Source organism: Plasmodium yoelii (assembly GCF_900002385.2).
Source record: "Plasmodium yoelii strain 17X genome assembly, chromosome: 11".
NCBI classification, from domain to species: domain Eukaryota; phylum Apicomplexa; class Aconoidasida; order Haemosporida; family Plasmodiidae; genus Plasmodium; species Plasmodium yoelii.
This window is the reverse complement of record NC_036183.2, coordinates 982,581-1,003,279: the sequence shown is the minus strand read 5'-3', so window position 1 is coordinate 1,003,279 and position 20,699 is coordinate 982,581. Positions and strand designations below refer to the sequence as shown.

The following is a 20,699-nucleotide window of genomic DNA, read 5'->3' as shown; positions in this document are numbered from 1 at the left end:
TTCTACCTGTAATGGAAATATCGACATAAAGAGAGGAAGAAAAGATATGAGATATATAGAAAGATTTTATTTATAATTTTTTTTTTATAAACATTATAAATTTAAACTGGACATATTTTCACCAATTATTTAATCACATATGTCATAACACCATACTATAGAAAATATATGTAATACATATTTCGTATAAATTTATTAAAATTTTATTATTAAAAATGTTTTTTTATTTGTTGTGAATTTATATAATACAAAAATGGGGTATTCCCCATATTCTTTTTGTTTTTATTCATTTTTTTTTTGTTTATTATATTTGCTATTTTAATAAATACCTCTTTCTATATATGCATATGATCGTGTGTACACATGCATATATTTGGTATGTATATTCATGTGCCTTTTTTGAAGAGCATTTTTAATATTGACTTTAGTTTTATTATTGTTGTAACTATTATACATAACAAATAAAAAAACATTTAATTTAAGAATATATAATTCATAAAAAAAATTTTGTTCATATATTCATATTTGGTTGTTTTTTTTTTTTTTTTCCAATAGTATGGTATTTTTCATTATACAACTTAACTACATTTTCTATTCTGTTATATTACATTACTCTCATTAATAGTGTAACATTAACAACGTAAAATTCTGAATACATGGTTTTTCTTCTAAAAAGGTAAATATAGAATATGTATGCTTTATATATATTTTAATGTCAAAAAAAAATAAAAATAATGCTATATTTTTAATATATTTTTTAATCATTTTATACGTTTTATTTTAATAATTCTGTGATATAATTTGGCTACATTTAATTACCTTGCCGGTCAGAAAAAAAAACATAAAAATATGCATGTACATAAAAAATATAATCATTACACACAAAAAATATATATATACATACATATAAAGAGAAAATAAGACTTAAAATAATTCTGACGTATGAATATAGAAATAGAAAAGTTGTAAATATAAATAAGGACGGACAAAAATGAATATGAATTTGAAAAATATAAACTTAGAAGACGAAAAAATAAATAAAAGAGTGAGTAATAAAAGAATAGTGCATATAAAAAATACATATATATCTCCATATGTTCTTTATAATAAAAAGGGGAATAGTAATAATCAATTGGATAAATTAAATAAAATATTTACTAGTGAAAATAATTGTAGATTTTCAAAAGAATATTATAATTATGTTAAAGATGGTGATATATGTAATAGTGGAGAAAAATATCCTGAATGTTGTTCCCCAAATGTTAAGCAAAACAATAGCCCAAATTATGACCAATGTAATAATGAAAAAAAAATATTAAAATATGGCTTGTTGAATGAACAAAATATGAAATTTTTAAAAAAAAAAAAAGAAGAAGATTTTGAATTAAATACAATATCTACTATGATACATATTTATTCTGATTATGAAAGTGATAAAGACAATGAAACGATAACAAATGAATATAATGATTTAATAGATTGTATAAAAAAAATAAATATTTCTAATAATAAATGTGTTATTAATAATGATAAAAAAATAGAGGATACTTTATTAAGTCCTTATGAACAGTATAGAAAATGTAGTTATCAGACAATTGGGCATAAAGAAAATTATAGTAACAAAAATAATGAAAAAAATAGTGACAAAAATAATGAAAAAAATAGTGACAAAAATAATGAAAAAAATAGTGACAACAATAGCGATAATAATAATGATAACAATAGCGACAATAATAATAACAGAAATAGCGATAATAATAATAGTGATGATAATGGAGAAAAATGTGTGCAAAGATTAAATAATTTTATATCTATTCCTTCAGTATCAAACAAAAGTTGCATAGAACATGTACATGTTCAGAATGATCATATGGATACTGTGTATTATGATAATTTTATTTGTAATAAAGAAAATCGTGATAATAATGAAAATGATACTATATATAAATGTGAAGAATCTATACCACTTGGAACAATATTAAATATTCATAATTTAGATAGTAATAATAATAATGGTCTAACAACAGTTATGTTAAGAAATATACCAAATAAATATACACAAAATATGTTAATGGATGTTATGAATGAGCATTTTAAAGGTTTATATGATTTTTTTTATTTACCAATTGATTTTCGTAACAAATGTAATGTTGGTTATGCATTTATTAATTTTATACATCCTCATTATGCTGAACTATTTATTAAATTTTTTAATAATTATAAATTAAATGCATTTAAAAGTAATAAAATATGCACTGTTACATGGGGAAGGGTACAAGGATTAAAAGCTAATATTGAACATTACAGAAATTCTGCAATTATGACTATATCTGTGCCTCAATATAAGCCTATACTTTTTCAAAATGGAATATCTGTTTCATGGCCTGAATCGGATGGTCCCTTACCAGCTATAAAACTTCGATCACATAAATATTAGTATTGTTTATAAAATTATAGAATTTTACAACTATGCTAATTTATTTTATATACATATACATATACATAGAAAAATTATATTATTATGTTTGACTTCCCAAAAAAAAAACACATTAATATTTCATATTATCTTATTTGCCTGATCATATATATATACACTCATTTATAATATTTTAGTTTTAAACGTTTATTCCATATATCTAAAATTATTACTATTGCCAATGCGAAAACAGGCTATATGTTTCCCTTTTATTACATGTTTGAATTTGTGTATTATTATTGTTATTCACATAATAATAAATGTGAAATGATGACCCGAGTTGTGAAGGTGATATCCTATATTATGTATGTTCATATGTATGCGTGTTCATATGTATGCGTGTTCATATGTATGCGTGTTCATATGTATGCGTGTTCATATGTATGCGTGTTCATATGTATGCGTGTTCATATGTATGTGTGTTCATGTATATGCTTGTTCATATGTATGTGTGTGTGTGAATGACGAGCGGTATTTATATTACAGGTACATAAATTTGCACACATATTGATAATTATATTTTCCCTGTACATTTTATTTCCCTCTTTTTAATATATTACTTTATATAACATGTATGTGAGTGCTTATAAATAAAATTGTGTAAAATTCGTTGGTAACTTATTATTACAACTGTTGTTATTTTGCTTATTTATTACTATTTATTTTTTTAGCCTTAAACTGGTGCCTCTTTGATATGTTCTCTTGTATATGTCCACGAGTTATTTTGGAAATCATTTTTGTGAGCATATATAATGCAACTACATAAATATGTGTGCATGATTTAACAAACTATTTTATATTTACTTCCTTCACAACATGTTTAACATATTTTTTAAATACATTTTTATATATAAATATTGATACATACACAACAAAATACAAAAAATACTACATTAGTAGCTAATTATAAATTAGTGATATTTAATAGATCGAGTTGTATATATAATGCTTACATTTGTTAAGTAATATAATAAAATTGTTGTTAATGTATTATTTATTTGTTCATATTAATTGTAAATAAAATTATGAATAAATAAGGTAAATTATATATACATAATCACTATATATATGCACATACATGTGATTAAACTGTGAAGGAGATAAATGGCAATAAAATATGACTCGGCTAGCTTATATTTTACCTTAATCTTAAATTATATGTAAATTATATATTATAAATTATATATTATATATTATAAATTATAAATTACAAATTAATTTGTATACATAATCACATGATACATTTGGAAAGAAAATATAATAATATGCATATTTTAAAAAAAACTATAATATGTGTAAAAAAGTGTCTAGTGCTGCTAATCTTTATATATATATGTACACATATATAACTGCAAATTAATAACCTAGTAAATCACCATTGATAAATTATGAACAAGAAAAAAAATATAAATGACAAAATAAACCTAAACAGGAAAAATTGAAAAAAAATTATGAACAAGTCATAAAAAAACAAAGAATATATGTATAATTAATAAATTAACCGAGACTAAAAAAAGAGAAAAATAAAAGTGATCATATATTTTTCCAAAATTTATATAATGAAAAAATATGTTTAGATTATTTTCTAGTTTTATATAAATTTATTACATCAAAAGATTGAATAATAGTATTTTTTTGTTTCACCAATTTCTTCAAATTTGTTATTTTTAATTTTTTTACACGTACGATATGATCATATATTCAAAATTCAATATAATAATAATATTGCTCGTATATTTTTACAACAAAATTACAACTATATTATGTATAAACTGTGAGAATCATGAGTGTAAAAATGATTGTTATGTCTTAAGTAATGATAAACAACTATGTTTATGTAATGAAAATGAAAAGGGGATACATTGCAAAGAGACATGGAATGTTTGCGAACAAGACTGTAATATAAACAACACAACTGAATCTTGCTCTGTTGCATTATGTAAGCAAGGTTAGATCAAATTATGAATTTTTCATATATATTCCTACATATATATACATGCTTATTTATATATAATATTTTATTTTTTTTTGTAACATAACAAGGAGCATGCATACCCACAGCAAACAAACCTTATTATAAATGTGAGTGTGGTGATTTTTTTCAAGGCGCAAATTGTGAAATAGAAAATAATCCATGTTCATTTCAAGAAACAAATCCATGTTTAAATGGCAAATGTATTTTTATTACAAAATTGAATAGAGTTATTTGTGAATGTAATAATGGGTGGACACAAAAAAACCAACAAAATCCATCTATGCTACCATGGGGGAAACAAACAGTAGAGGTTTCACCTCCTTGTGATGGTATAACACGAAATGTTTATTTTAGCTAGTTATATAACTAAATAAATAAATATATAACTAAATAAACATGGGCATCGCTATTAATATGTATATATTTTTTTATTTTTTTTGACTTGTTCAGAACCATTAAAAAAAGGGTTATCACAATATGTAATTCATTATACTCCAGGTAAATTAACTCTGTTATTTATAAATGGACGATAAATCATCCTTTTTCTGCACATATATATGTATGAATGTGAGCTAGCAAATATACTTTTTTTTTTCTTTTTTTTTTATTGCAGCAACATATACAATGTGGTGGCTTGTATATATAATCAGTGTATTGGTCTTATTCCTATGCTGTTGTAATATGTGTTTTAGTTTTTTTTCAAATTCAATATTAAGTTATTTTTCAATATTTAATAAAAAAAATAGCTAATAAAATTTTATTTTGAAAAAAATCACCAAAAAACAAAAAATAAATTTATACACACATATTCCACAGATTGTGTGGATAACTAACAAATACAAGGGATATAAATTAATATATTTTTAATTAATTAACTATCGATATTTTTATAATTTATAATTTATAATTTTTTTTTTTTTTTACTAGATTAATACAAACACTTAGTGTAAAAAAATATATACATATGTGGATATATGTGTGTGGATATACATATGTGGATATATATGTGTTGATATACATATGTGGATATATATGTGTGGATATATGTGAATATCTCATTTAGTTTATTATAAACTAATAAACTTCAACATGAACTCTTTTTTTTTTTGAAGCATCAAAATTTTGATCGCTTTTTAGAATGTTCATAATTTGTTGTTTTATTGCTTTATGCCCACATATATAAAGCTCTGTTTGATAATTATTAAATAAATGAAAAAATTCGTCTTTTTTTCTAAATATTTCATCTTGTACATAAAATGAAGAACCATCTAATTTTTTATTAGCAGAGAAAACATAATGTATGTGTAAATTATTAGGATATAATTTTTTAAATTTTTCTAATTCATTTAAATATAAAATTGAATCTTCATTATAAACCCCATAAAATAAATGTATAAAACCTGAATATGTATTTTTTTTTATTGTATTATTTTCATCATATATTAATAATTTTTTTAAAAAACTTATAAATGGAGATATTCCAGTTCCTGTTCCAATTAAAATTAAATTTATATTATTTTCAATAATATTATTAGATAAAATAAAATTTCCATGTGCCCCAGTTAAATATATATCATCATTTTTTTTTATATTTTCTATATAACCTGAACAGTATCCATATTTTATATTTTTTATTTCATTTACATTTTCTTCATATTTATGTATTCGTATCGCAACCGATAAATTATAAGAATTGCTTGAAGATATAGAATATAGCCTTGCACATTTTTTTCTTTTAACATTATTTTTTTCACAATTTACATTATTTTTTTCACAATTTACATCATTTTTTTCACAATTTACATCATTTTTTTCACAATTTACATCATTTTTTTCACAATTTACATCATTTTCAATTTTTGTATTATTACATTCATTATCTGTTTCAGAGTAATATGGAATTATCCCACATGATTGTCCTTCTATATATTTAAAAAGCCCGTTGTGGTTTATTTCAAGATTATATACCATATGTTTTGCATTCTCTCTAACTAATTTTATTTTATTTATCACTTTACATTTAAGTGGATTCTTAACTGTATATAAATTTGTATATTTGTTTGCTTCTTTTTGACTATATCTTCTTTGTGTGCATTTTTTTTTATATCGATTTGTTTTCAAAAATGTATATTTATTAACGTTGTTATTTAATGTTTCATAGCTCAACACATTTTTGCTTGCGTTTGAAAATGAAAATGAAAACGAAAATGAAAATAAAAATAAAAATAAAAATAAAAACAAAAATGAGAATGAAAATGAGAATGAGAATACAACCTGGCGCTTCATTTATTATCCTGGCTTCGTTATTTTAGCTTCGTTATTTTAGCTTCGTTATTTTAGCTTCGTTATTTTAGCTTGGTTATATTTAACTGGTTATCAATTTCGAAACGGTTATGTGATCAATAAATGTACATAAATTTATATAATATAAAAAGTTCGATAAATCATTTTATTCTCGTTTTTTTTTTTATAATAATATACACTTATTTATACAAAAATTGGAGAAACTAGTTTGGGACTATATTAAAAAAAAAAATTGTAAAAATATGAATTTCTTTAAAATATTGTTTTTATTATTCGTTAAATTTATATAATCTTCTAAAACATTAAACAAATTATATATCTTAACATTTTAAGTTGTTTTTTGTGAAATAAAAATGTTCTTGATTTTTGAGATTGCCATCCAGCACTACTCACGTTAGTCACTTCTTACCCACTTCTTACTCACTTCTTACTCACTTCTTACCCACTTCTTACCCACTTCTTACCCACTTCTTACCCACTTCTTACCCACTTCTTACCCACTTCTTACCCACTTCTTACTCTTTTAATTGATCGCCTGTTTGTTCATTGCACACATTATGAGCAAGGCATTTAATATATAGCAAGCGTAATAGGAATAAAATAAAATTTGGAATATTTTTGGTTATTTTTATAAATAAAACATAAATTATTTTATTTTAATAATGCATATCGATTATGTATAAAATTAGTTTATTCTTTAAATATAGGAATATCTCTATATGTGTAGTGACATATAAATAATGTGATAATCAATATTTATAATAAAATGTGGATAGCATCTTGGGAAAAAAAAAAAAACAATTTATACATTAGAGGTGTATATTTCTACTCAATTTGGGAATATTTATTTTTCCAAAAATGGATATTAAATTTGGTATATATTTTATTTCATTTTCCCAGTGAATATATACCATAAATGGAATATGTTTGTTCTTATTAACAGATATATTTTTATTTCCTTTGTTTTATAAGTATTGTAAATGAATTAATTTATAAAGCTAAATTAACTGAAATAAACTAACTGAAATAAACTAACTGAAATGTAGTTTTAATGTGTTCATATTTTTATACATATAGTACTCAGTTAAGGAATATGGAAATGAACATATACATCCATACAGAATAAACTGAGAGTGGAAATATAGTCATAAACAACTATTACAGAAAAATATAAAAATAGCTATATATTTAATAGTGTACAAAATAAAAAATAAAAAATATATATACATACATAATGAATAAATAAGTGTATTATATATCAATTTTTGAATTATAATAAATTCAAAACTTATAAGATCTTAAAAAAGGTATTAATAATATATGTATGTATATTATATGCATATGCATGTATATATATGATTGAGTATCGGAAAGGATGCAATATAATACTGTAACATATACAAGCAAATAAATAATTTTGAATTATTATATATATAAATATAAAATATATATATATTACAATATTTTTAAAATGATAATTATATAATTTTGAATTAAAAAAAAAAAAAAAAAATTCCAAAATAAAAGGCTAGGTATTTAAATATATAAATATTTTTATACTTTTATTTTTATATAATATATCCATAGAAAATTCAAAGCACTATATTTTATTACATCCTAAAAAAATTATAATATTTAGAAAATGCTTTTATATTAGTTTAAAAAATAATATAGAAAGCAATAAGTTAAAATAAACTTGGGGAAATATATCTCCATCTATATATAGATATAAATATATGTATATGCATGTATATATATATGTATATGTATATGTATGTATATATGTATATGTATGTATATATAGTATGTATGCATGTATGTATATGTTGATGAGGGATATTTCCAAGATTGAACAAGTTTTGTTAAAAAAAGATAGTAACAGAATAAGATAAAAAACAAATAAAAATGATTTCAAATAACACAGAAACCGATAAAAAATATCAAAACATTATTACTGAAAAATTAAGAGAATTGTTAGGAGAATATGAAGTTGATATATTGACTGAATATGTTTGGCATATGGCCGGAAATTCAAAAAGCAGTAGTGAATTTATGTGTAACGAATTGAAGGACTTTTTAGGGGATCATGTAATAGAAAAATAAAAGATAAAAAATAAAAAATAGAAAATAGAAAATAGAAAAATATGAACTACATGAACATGCGAACTACATGAACATGTACATGTACGTGACGTGCCCAAAGCTAACGGCACTCTTTTAATCAATTGCAATAAGCCTATGATAATATTTATAGCTATATAAAACAAAACTCATATATATAACATTTTTTTTCTTATTCAAAAATACAGACTACAGTTTTCGTTGATTGGTTATTAAAACTTATTGATGAAATAAAGAAAAATCAAAAGGACGATAATTTAAATGATGAGAAATCACGATCAAATAAAAGTCCAGGTATAATCATTTTTTTAATTTACATCCATGTTGTATTTTTACCATATAGCATCTACAATTTGCAACATTATTTCCTAATTTCATTTCATAATTTTGCAGACTCAAGATCGAAGCAGTCACTTAATCAATCCAAAAAATCAAAAGTTTGTGCATTTTAAAATTTGCATACTACATATGTTCATGCACATTTTCATACATATTTCCATACATATGTTCATACATATTTTCATACATTTTTTCATGCACATTTCATATTATAAATAGTGCGAAAGTGTGAACGTGTGAAAAATGAATAGATTATTAATACGTATGCTATTTTTTGCATTTTCTACCTTAACAATAATACATTATTTTTTTTTTTTTTTTTTTTTTTTTAAATTATTAACATCTCAATGCTTTCTAATTTTAAAGAGTTATTTAAAGGATTACGATTCAAATAAAAGAAACAATTCACGTTCCAGAAGAGGGTCGAAAAGTATCCGAAGTAGTAGTGATAAATATTCTAATAATGATTCTGATTTATTTTCAAAAAAATATAAAAAAAGACAAAGAGAAATAAGTATCAGATCAAACTCATCAAAAATTCATTCACGAAAATTTCATTATGATCGAAATCAACCTAGGAGACGATTAAATGATAATGAAAAATATGATAAAAAAATAAAATTAAGAGAAAAGGACCGAACAAACGATAAAAGTTATAGTCGTTCATTATCACCTAATAGAAAAATTTATGTTGAAAAAAAAGGTGGAATTAAAAAAGGAAACAAAGAATATTCATATAGTGATGGATTACGTTCTAATACTGGTAAAAAAAAAAAAAAAAAAAAAAAAAAAAAATGAAATATGGTCATATATGCATAATAAATTATTCTAAATATAACTCAATTTTTTTTTTAATTTCATTTATTGTATACTAGTGGCGATTAAAAATTATTGTCGTTGCTAGCCAAAATATACATATATATATATTATGAACTGTTCATTTATTTATTATTACATTTTTTGTATTCTTTATCCTAGAAATGGAAGAGAGAAAAAACTCGGTTTCAGATGAATACAACAATTTGGATAAAAAAAATAAAGCCATTTTAAAGTAATATTTTAGAGACTTCAAAAAAAAAACAAATTAATAAAATATATTTCATATGCAATATAAATAATATTTAATTAGGCTGGCTTCATACTTTCGTTTTCTTTAACCTTTGTATAAATTTATGTTTATATTTATAAAATGTATTAACTTATTTTTAGGCCAAATCCACGATTTGGGGATGATAAAACATTCCCATTTTTACAACCCGCTTCTTCAAGTAAGCAAATTTGCATATTTATATCTGTGTAACTGTTATATCGTTTTAACAAGTTAATGGATATATGAAAACGGAATAAAATGGAATAAAAATGGAATAAAATGGAATAAAAAAAGTTTCGTCACTCTGCTATTTACTACAATGTTTTATTTTATTCGTTTATTTATTCGTTTATTTATTCGTTTATTTGTTCGTTTATTTGTTCGTTTATTTATTCGTTTATTTATTCGTATATTTATTCGTATATTTATTCGTATATTTATTCGTATATTTATTCGTATATTTATTCATTTACTTATTTATTTTTTTTTTGGCTAGATTTAAATCCTCAAGAAATGCCAAATTATGTCATGAACAGAAATTATCCATATGACAAGGGCATGAATTTCGAAGGAAAATATTACCAAGGTAATTATATGGTATCTCAACCAAATATTTTAGATGGAAATGTGAATAATCCCAATAATAGCTATATGGCTAATAATGTGAATAATAATTATTTTAATCCCCCCAATCCAAATCATTATAATAATAATATGCAACAAAAAAATATGATTCCTCAACCTGGTTTTGCACACACTAATAAATTTCAAAATAATATGAACAGTAATAATTATTCATATCCGAAAAATAATATTATGAACGTTAATGCAAAAAATAACAACACCTTAAATTTTGGAAATCCAAATAATAATAATATGTATTTAAACAATCAAAAAAATCAAGAACAATTTCATATTCAAAAATTTAATAAACAAATTCATTTTAATAAAAGTTTTGTTAATTCTGATAAGTCACCAATAAAACCACAAAATACACACACAACACAACCAATAATATCTAATGTATGGATAAATCAAAATGCCAATAATATGACAAATAACAGTGATAAAAACAATATTACAAATTCTCAAATAAATGACCAATTACCCAATACCCAAAATACAAATTTACAAGATGAAACAAAATTAAATCACATAAATGATGGTACCACAAATGTAGCGATAGGTACATTTTTAATAAAAAAAAATATGCACATTAGCTAGCTTGTGCATATAATTTTTTTTATGTTTGTATTTTTGGCTAGTCAAACATTTAGTAATTTTGGTATGCCGAAAAATATATATGTATGTCATTTTTTTTATTTTTTTCTATAGCTGGTGGAAATCAAATGGTTAACCAAGATGGTGTCGTTGATCCCGCAAATACAGTGGTGAAGGTAAATTTCTTGGAAATATTTGCTCTGCTTTTTCGCTATATGCTCATTTGAATGCTACTCATTATGTTATTCTGACATTTGCGTATGAACAGTTGCGTATGCACGTATGTATTCACGTATGTATGCACGTATGTATGCACGTATGTATTCATGTATGCATTCACGTATGTATTCATGTATGCATTCACATATGTATGCATGTATGTATTCATGTATGCATTCACGTATGTATTCACATATGTATGCATGTATGTATTCATGTATGCATTCACGTATGTATTCACATATGTATGCATGTATGTATTCACGTATGCATTCACGTATGCATTCACGTATGTATTCACGTATGTATATATAATGCATACATCCTAATTCATTTCTTTTTTAGATTCCCAAAAAATGCCTTTACCTTCCAAATTGCCAATTTGGAGATAAATGTCGATACATCCATCCAGTGGAAAATGTAAGATATTATTGCATGTTCATAATTTGTGAAGATATCTTTATATTACATATGAACAAATAAATATAATTTAATTTTAATTTTTTTATAGTGTCGAAATTGGCCTTATTGTGCCTTTGGATCAGAATGTATTTATATTCATCCAAATGTCCCATGCAAATTTGGTAAATATACAAAAAAATTTGTGAAAAAAAAATATGAACATTTATGAAGATATTGTGAATATTTATAATAAAATATTTTTTGATAAACCTTTATTTCTTTTTTACCAACTAATTTAATAGGAGCATACTGTGCCAATTATTATTGCAATTATTCCCATGATCATGTGGATACATCAGTAAGAATATTTGATTCTCTAAAACTTTCATAGATAATGTGAAAATAATGCAAACTACTATTTATATATTACATTGTAATTTTTTTTTTGTACAGAATATGCCCGAAATCGGAACAAATGGCTATTTTTTAAATAAAAAATTAATAAATAATACTACCCAAAATACAAATAGTGAAAGCTTTGATAACAAGGTTGCTCAAATCTCGATTAGTATGCCAAAAACACCACCAGAAATGAAAAAAGATAAAAATAAATCCGAATATAATGAAAATGAATATATTCAAGGTATGTTGGAAGCAGAAAAGCAAGAACTAAATAATTTAGGAAATAACAACTCTACAAATAACGATTATACAAATAACAACTTTACAAATAACGATTATACCAATAACAATACTGTAGAATTGCAATCAGGAGAATGTACAGAAGGAGATGGAAATAAAAATAATAACTTAATAAATTTATCACAAACAAATGTACCTTTTACTATTAACAAAAATAATTTAGGAAATTTAAGCGAAAATAATGTTTCTAATTATAATTGTTTTAATGGAGTTACCAATTCAGATAAATTTAATCAAGATAATTTACCAACCGATCAAGGAAATTCAGAACATATAAACAATTCAGAAAATTAATTAAATAAATACATAAAAAAAAAAAAAAAAATTAATTATAATTTTATAAATTTTTATGAATATAATATAATTTTCATATAGGTATATGTATACATATTTATTGTATGCATTTGAGTTAATTTTTGTAACATTATTTTGTTGTTACATGACTATATTTTTGGAACAAATTATTTTTTATTTATATTTTTATACATTTTTTTTTAATTATATACATATATAATGTATTAGCTTTTAAGGTATAATTATTCACCGGCTTGCAATCTGTGTGTTGTGCCTTACCCTCCCCCATTGTAATGAACTTATACTTGTATGAGTTATTCATCTCTTTTTGTGTATTTCCAATTTTCCCTAATATTTTTTACTTTTATTTTTTTTTTTCATGTATATTAATTTTTTTTTTTTATATAATTATATATTACTTTATTTTATATTTTCTAAAATTAATTATTAAGTTTTAACATTTATTTTAGTTTTATTAAATTTTGCTTTTACCTTTATTCAGGGTTTACTTTTTTCCGATTTACTTAAAATTATACAAATTATATTTATATGTAAACATTAAAAACTATATATACAAATTCAAAAGGATTTTTAATTTTATAAACAAACTAAGAATAATAATTGTTAAAAATGTATACATACATACATACATATAATCTCCATTTTTTGGCATATCAATTAATACTGATTATATAATATATATATTTCCGCTATAATAATAAATCACTACCATTTAATATACTATACTTAAAATATATGCATTAAAAATATATGCATTAAAAACATATACATTAAAAATATATGCATTAAAAATATATGCATTAAAAATATATAGATTAAAACATATTCATAGAATATTTTGTAAAAAAGGAGAAATAAAGACTGCTATACATACATAATATACATTTTTTTTGACAATATCTAATATTGTTGTAATTTATACAGCGACCATACTATTATATGCGTAATGGATTTTATATTAAGATCGATTTTTTCCTTTTATTATAAATATATTTCAGTTTAAAAAAAAAAAAAAAATAGCTAGCTATTGAAGATAATAAAAATGTATGAACAAACAAAATAAAGTATGAGCACATATGGGACATTATTGAAAGTTACTACATTTGGCGAAAGCCATGGAAAAGGAATTGGATGTGTAATTGATGGTTTTTTACCAAATATTACGATAAATTTTGAGGAAATTCAAAAACAATTAAATAGAAGAAAACCAAATCAATCTAAATTAACATCAAATAGAAATGAACCAGATAAATTAATTGTTTTGTCAGGTTTTGATGATAATAAAACATTAGGAACACCTATTACATTTCTAATAAAAAATCAAGATGTAAAAAAAAATCTATATTCTAATTTTATAAATATACCACGCCCTGGTCATGGAGATTATACATATTTTATGAAATATAATGTTAAAAATAAAAGTGGAAGTAGCCGATTTTCGGGTCGTGAAACTGCAACAAGAGTAGCAGCAGGATCATGCATTGGGCAATGGCTAAAAAATTATTATAATATTCATATAGTTTCTTATGTATATTCTGTTGGAAATATAAAAATACCTAAAATAATTAATGATATGTTTGAGAAATGGCCACCAAGTAAAGAATTGGTAGATAAATTTGGATGTGTTAAATATAATCAAGATAAAAAAATATTTATGGATTATTTTAATAATATATATGATTTAGATGGAATATTAATATTTTCTGAAAAAGAAAAAAATAATATAATACAATGTAATGATAAAAAAATTATTAAAGAAAATATTGAATGGGTAATTCTTCAAACAAGATGTCCACATCCCTATACAGCTATACAAATATGTTCATGTATTTTAAAAATAAAAAATAAAGGAGATAGTATAGGAGGAATTGCTACTTGTGTTATTCAAAATGTTCCTATTGGAATTGGGGAACCTATTTTTGATAAATTGGAATCAGAATTAGGCAAAATTATTTTATCCATACCAGCAATTAAGGGTATAGAATTTGGTAGCGGTTTTAGTGGCTCTTATATGTTAGGGTCTGAACATAATGATTTATTTATTCCGTTGGAAAAAAATGATGCAATAAATAGCTATTTCAAGGAAGAAAATAAATGTGTACATCCAAATATAAACGAGATAAAAGAGTGTTACCAATATGAACAGATTAAGAAAGAATTAGAAATGGATAATACAAATGATGATAAAAAAAAAAAAAATATGTGCAAAAATGAATATGGGGAAAAAAATGTCTGCAAAAATGAATATGAGGAAAAACACATTTCAAATATTTATTGTACTATACCAAATAAACACAAATTATTAATTACAAAATCAAATAACTGTGGTGGTATTTTAGCTGGAATATCAACAGGGAATAATATCATTTTTAGATCAGCAATAAAACCAGTTTCTTCAATACAAATAGAAAAAGAAACAAGCGATTTTGAAGGAAATATATGTACATTAAAGGTAAAAGGAATGCATGATTGTTGTATTTTACCGAGAATACCCCCTGTAATTGAAGCATCATCTTCTATTGTGATTGGGGATATGATTTTACGACAGATTTCTAAATATGGTGATAAAAATCTGCCTTCTATTAGTTCGTATATCCACTATGATAATTATGAACATGAACAAATTGGGTAACATAAGTTGTGTATGTCCCAAAATTGGGTTATCTATTTGGTTATCTATTTGGTTATCTATTGTTTATCTATTTATTTATCTATTTATTTGTTTATTTATTTCACAGTCATATACATATTGTGCAAGGCACCAAAATGACCCAAAGAAACGGTGACTACACCATTCAACCACTAATTTAGATATAAACCCCATTTAATTAATTTTTAATATCCACAAATAAAGGGTTTATAAAATAAATAATTTTATTACACATATAGTGAAGACAATTTCATATATGTTTCATAATTGTGATATTAAAAATTTAACCAAATAAATGAATAAATAGACGTTTTAATAAAAATTAATTGATTTTGAATATATAGCCTTTATATTTGTGAATAAAACTAATAAGACATCATAAAATACGTTCTTTTTTATATAATAATCTATTTATATGACAATCTATTTATATGCATTTTTTAATATGTTCCATTTTCACCCAAACTATTACTCACTATATGTATTATATTTTTTTTTTTATCACATAAGACTTATTTTTCATAAAAAAAAAATTTAATATAATGTTTCTACTTTATTGTAATTTTAAAAGTAATAAATATATTGATAATTATCATAAAAAAACACACAATATTTCATAGGAAGATATAAAGAAATTCGAAGGTTTACCAAGTTTTATTTCTTTTTATTAAAATATAGATTTACCCTTTTTATTTTTTTTTTTTTTCCTGCATGTACATATTTAATAGCTAAAATGTAAAGAAATATTAACTATACATATTACCTAATAAATTCCTAATAAAAAATAAAGCTTATGAAAGACTATGGTTTTATAACAATGATAAATATGTTATATATTTTTTTCAAGTGAAACCAAAATATGTGTATACAATTTTAATTTCCATATTCAATATAAGTGTGGAATTAAAATCAAAAATTTAATGTGTATAGCTTGTTCATATTAATTTATATTCTTTTCTTTATTTTTTATTGCTTGTTCATGTAAATATCAAATTATTTCTTATTCTATTATCGTTGATTTATTTTATTCTATTTTTTTTTTTTTTTTTTTCATATCGCTCACTTAAATGGGTGTGTGTATGGAAATTGTCTATTTTTTATGTTTGTTCTGTTCCACTTAATATATATATATATATTATATATAAATATATTATATAGATATACAAATAAAATATATAATGTTGTATTTTATATTTTCCCATATATTTATGTGTATAAATTGAAACAATTAAAATATCACATTCATATTTGATTTTATATGTTATGTATCATTTTGTGAAATTTGAATAATGTTTAAAAAACAAAACTATGGAATTTGCATATACATTATTACACATAAATTGTATATATATAAAGAGATATGCTAAAAATTGATCTTTATGTTTTGGTGTGTACCTATATAAACCGTTGTTTTATAGTTATAAAAATAATTTATATTTCATACAATTTCATAGAAAGATTTTAAATGTAAATCTTTTTTTTTATAATTTGTATATATGTATATATTTTTTTTTGTTTATTTATTTATTTAATTTTGAACTGGTTTTCATTCATGGTATTTTTTATTGGTATGTTTTAAAATAAAAATAAAAAAATATAAAAAATGTGAAATAACACATATGTATGTTATATATATATATATATATTTAAATAGCTTTGTAGTAATATAGATATATATATTTTTCATACATTTGTTTAATTATTATTCTTATAGATTTATTAATATAAATGTGTGTACATATATGGTGTGTAATTTCCTTTACCTATCATAATATACTAAAAAACGAAAAAAAATAATTCAACCAATTTTTTTATTTCGATTTTTTTTGTATTCATAATTTTTTCTTTAAGAACAAATGTACATAATATATTTACAGTTATAACATTTTTTTCAATGGAACCATAAAAATACACTTTGGTCCACTTTTCTTTTTTATGCCATGTGTAATAATATATTATGTAAAAATATATATACATATTATATATATACATATTATATATATATATATATATATACATACTTTATAATAATATAACCATATCATTATTAATATAAATATAAGATAAATAAAATAATAATAAAAAAAAATTGTTATTTTAATTTATTAATTTGTTTTTTTTATTTACTTGTTTTATCTTCTCTATAATTACATCATATCATGATAATTTGGTGATTTTTTACAATTAAACATATGGAATATCTTTTTAATTTTGATTTTTTCTATTTTGTTGGAAAAAAAAAAAAAAAAATAATAATAATATATATAAATAATTATGATAATTTAATAAGAATACATTATTCATTTATTTATATTTCTATTGTATATTTTATCTCCAGTATTAATTATTTAATTATTCAAGGATATAATAAAATAAGTTAATTATTATTTATTATATTTGCAAATATTAGTTTGTGCTGTTGTATTATATTAGATAATACATTGCATGCATGTATCATATCTATGTATAATGTAAATATCTCTATATGTTTCATATGCATGCAATAATAATTTTATGTATGTTTGTATGCCTTTTATATATTTGTATTCATATATGTATTGTATATGTCTGCATGTATCTCTACATATATGTACTATATATATTACATATACGATATGTATGGTATATAATTATCACTAATATATACATATTTCACTAATTATCAATGGTTCTATGCATGTATCATTATGTATCTATGGTTGTATATTGCATATTTCTATGCCTATGATTGTATATTGCTTTTTTCTATGGTTGTGGTTGCAAATTTCTATGCATGTATTCTTATTTATAAATATTTATATTTCTATGTATAAATATATAGATATATATATTTTTTTTCAAAATTTAAAATAAATTTGTCTTTTTTAATGAAAACGAATAAAAAAACCTGAATTAAACGCATATTATTATTTTACTATATATAATTAAAAAAAAAACTCTAATTTATATTAGTATATAACATATAGCAGCCAAAAAATATATAAATTTTAGATATATGTATATGCATGCGTCATATTTATTAATATTTTAAGTATATAAAGCCATGGTGTGTACATAGACTTATTTTTATTATATGTTTTAAGATATATTTATATGTATGCATATATTTGTATTAACATTTGACATCTATTGTTTATTGATCAACGAATTTCAATGTCCCTTATATTTATTTCAAAGTTTTAGTTTTTAATTTTTTTATTCTTTACAAAAAAATACGCTTGATTCATATTGTTGTATGATTATTTCTTTTTTTTTTAAATTTAGTTTATGCATATATATGTATATATATATATATCTAATTTATTAATACCCATTTTATTTTTAAGTATATTGTTTACATATATTTTTTTAACGTAATGTAGGTGAATATGTTTTCAAGGGTTGCATACAATTTTTTTTTTTAACAAAAATATCAAGTTAATCGATATAAATAATATATATATATAACGCGTCTTTTTAATTATATAGTTATTTTAATTAGAACATTTTATAAAATAATCAAATATATATACTTGCATCTAATTATTTATTTAAAAAAAAAAATGGACAAAAAATAGACGTGATTAAAATAAAGAAATTATGTATTTTAGTTAATGTATATATACAATTTAATATTAATATTTATTTATTTTTTTTCAAATTGTAGATAAGACTAACAACATTCTTATATTTTATCTGTTTAAGATTTATTATTTTTTATTATACTAAAACTATATATATTTGAAGAATTAAATTTTATTTTATTATCAATTTTTCAGAGGTGTATTTTTATATTTTAGATCAAAATTTTGTTTTTAATACATATATATATACATCTATAATTTATTATAAATATAAATAATATTTTATTATATTGTCATTTTATCTTTTATATATCTCTGTATAAAATTGTTGTTATTATATAGACATTTTCCATACAAAGGATATATATTATACATACATATATACATATACATATATACATTTTTTTTTTTTTAATTATTAAATTTATTATTTTTATATATATATTTATTAATAAAAAATGTAATATTACAACGTTTTATTATATATATAATGTACATAATTTTATGGCGTTAAATAGATAAAAAAATATCACTAACATATGTACACAATAATATACACAGAAGAATATTACTACATGGATATATAACATTATATGATTAATTTATTATTTACATGCTTATATAATTGAATACTACTTTATACAATTTGATATATATATTTTACATCTAATTAATTTTTGTGGTTCTGCATCTATTTATTGTTACAGAAATGTTATTATATATATATATTTGTATATCTTTTTAAATATGTTTTCATCTATATATTAATTAAATCATAAATAAAAATATAATACAAAAAATTTACAAAATTAAATAATTTATGTGTTTGTTATTTTAGTTGTTTTAAAATGAGCTGACATGAATACATACATACATACGTGCATACATGCTGATAGGAATTATTTTATTTTTTGTTTAGGTTTTATTTATACAATATATTGCGAATAACTTGATATATTCATTTTAAAGTGTTAATTTTTAATTTTCATATGAACACATTCATTTATGCTGTATACACATGTATTTATCGTTTTACTAGATGTAAATATTATCAAGTTTAAGACAAAAAAATATATATTTGATTAAGTTGTAGTCGTTTTATAGAATAAACAAATAAAACTATTACATATACATGCATACACATACATATACATATTTATTTGAGATTGCTACTATTTTGATTCCCCCTTTTGGGTAATATATAAATGAACAATAATAGGCCCCACTTTGTCTTCATTATAAACCAATATTAAAAATTCATATATAATACATATAAAAGACCCATAATTTATATTGGGATATTTTTTTTTTTTTTTTTTTTT

At 21.5% G+C, this 20,699-nt stretch overlaps 5 protein-coding genes across 5 annotated transcripts; 4 read left to right on the top strand and 1 right to left on the bottom strand.

The window, feature by feature from the left end:
* Positions 1–991: 991 nt before the first annotated feature.
* Positions 992–2,437, top strand: PY17X_1123700 (uncharacterized protein; the record flags this gene model as incomplete). The annotated part of the gene is made up of 1 exon (XM_720172.2): positions 992–2,437. One exon carries the CDS (start codon positions 992–994, stop codon positions 2,435–2,437), a length of 1,446 nt encoding a protein of 481 aa, XP_725265.2.
* Positions 2,438–4,165: 1,728 nt separating this feature from the next.
* On the top strand, positions 4,166–5,201 carry PY17X_1123600 (EGF-like membrane protein, putative; the record flags this gene model as incomplete). The annotated part of the gene is made up of 4 exons (XM_022956517.1): positions 4,166–4,424; positions 4,520–4,780; positions 4,902–4,949; positions 5,065–5,201. The coding sequence occupies 4 exons, from the start codon at positions 4,166–4,168 to the stop codon at positions 5,199–5,201; spliced, it is 705 nt and encodes a 234-aa protein (XP_022812410.1).
* A 324-nt stretch (positions 5,202–5,525) lies between these two features.
* Positions 5,526–6,737, bottom strand: PY17X_1123500 (ferredoxin--NADP reductase, putative; the record flags this gene model as incomplete). The annotated part of the gene is made up of 1 exon (XM_022956516.1): positions 5,526–6,737. One exon carries the CDS (start codon positions 6,735–6,737, stop codon positions 5,526–5,528), a length of 1,212 nt encoding a protein of 403 aa, XP_022812409.1.
* Positions 6,738–8,660: 1,923 nt separating this feature from the next.
* PY17X_1123400 (nuclear polyadenylated RNA-binding protein NAB2, putative) lies at positions 8,661–13,143 on the top strand (the record flags this gene model as incomplete). The annotated part of the gene is made up of 12 exons (XM_022956515.1): positions 8,661–8,843; positions 9,065–9,170; positions 9,270–9,313; positions 9,582–9,978; positions 10,194–10,266; positions 10,425–10,483; positions 10,802–11,491; positions 11,641–11,702; positions 12,091–12,165; positions 12,257–12,329; positions 12,450–12,505; positions 12,601–13,143. 12 exons carry the CDS (start codon positions 8,661–8,663, stop codon positions 13,141–13,143), a joined length of 2,361 nt encoding a protein of 786 aa, XP_022812408.1.
* Positions 13,144–14,230: 1,087 nt separating this feature from the next.
* PY17X_1123300 (chorismate synthase, putative) lies at positions 14,231–15,796 on the top strand (the record flags this gene model as incomplete). Its single annotated transcript, XM_719228.1, has 1 exon — positions 14,231–15,796. One exon carries the CDS (start codon positions 14,231–14,233, stop codon positions 15,794–15,796), a length of 1,566 nt encoding a protein of 521 aa, XP_724321.1.
* Between the last annotated feature and the right edge of the window lie 4,903 nt (positions 15,797–20,699).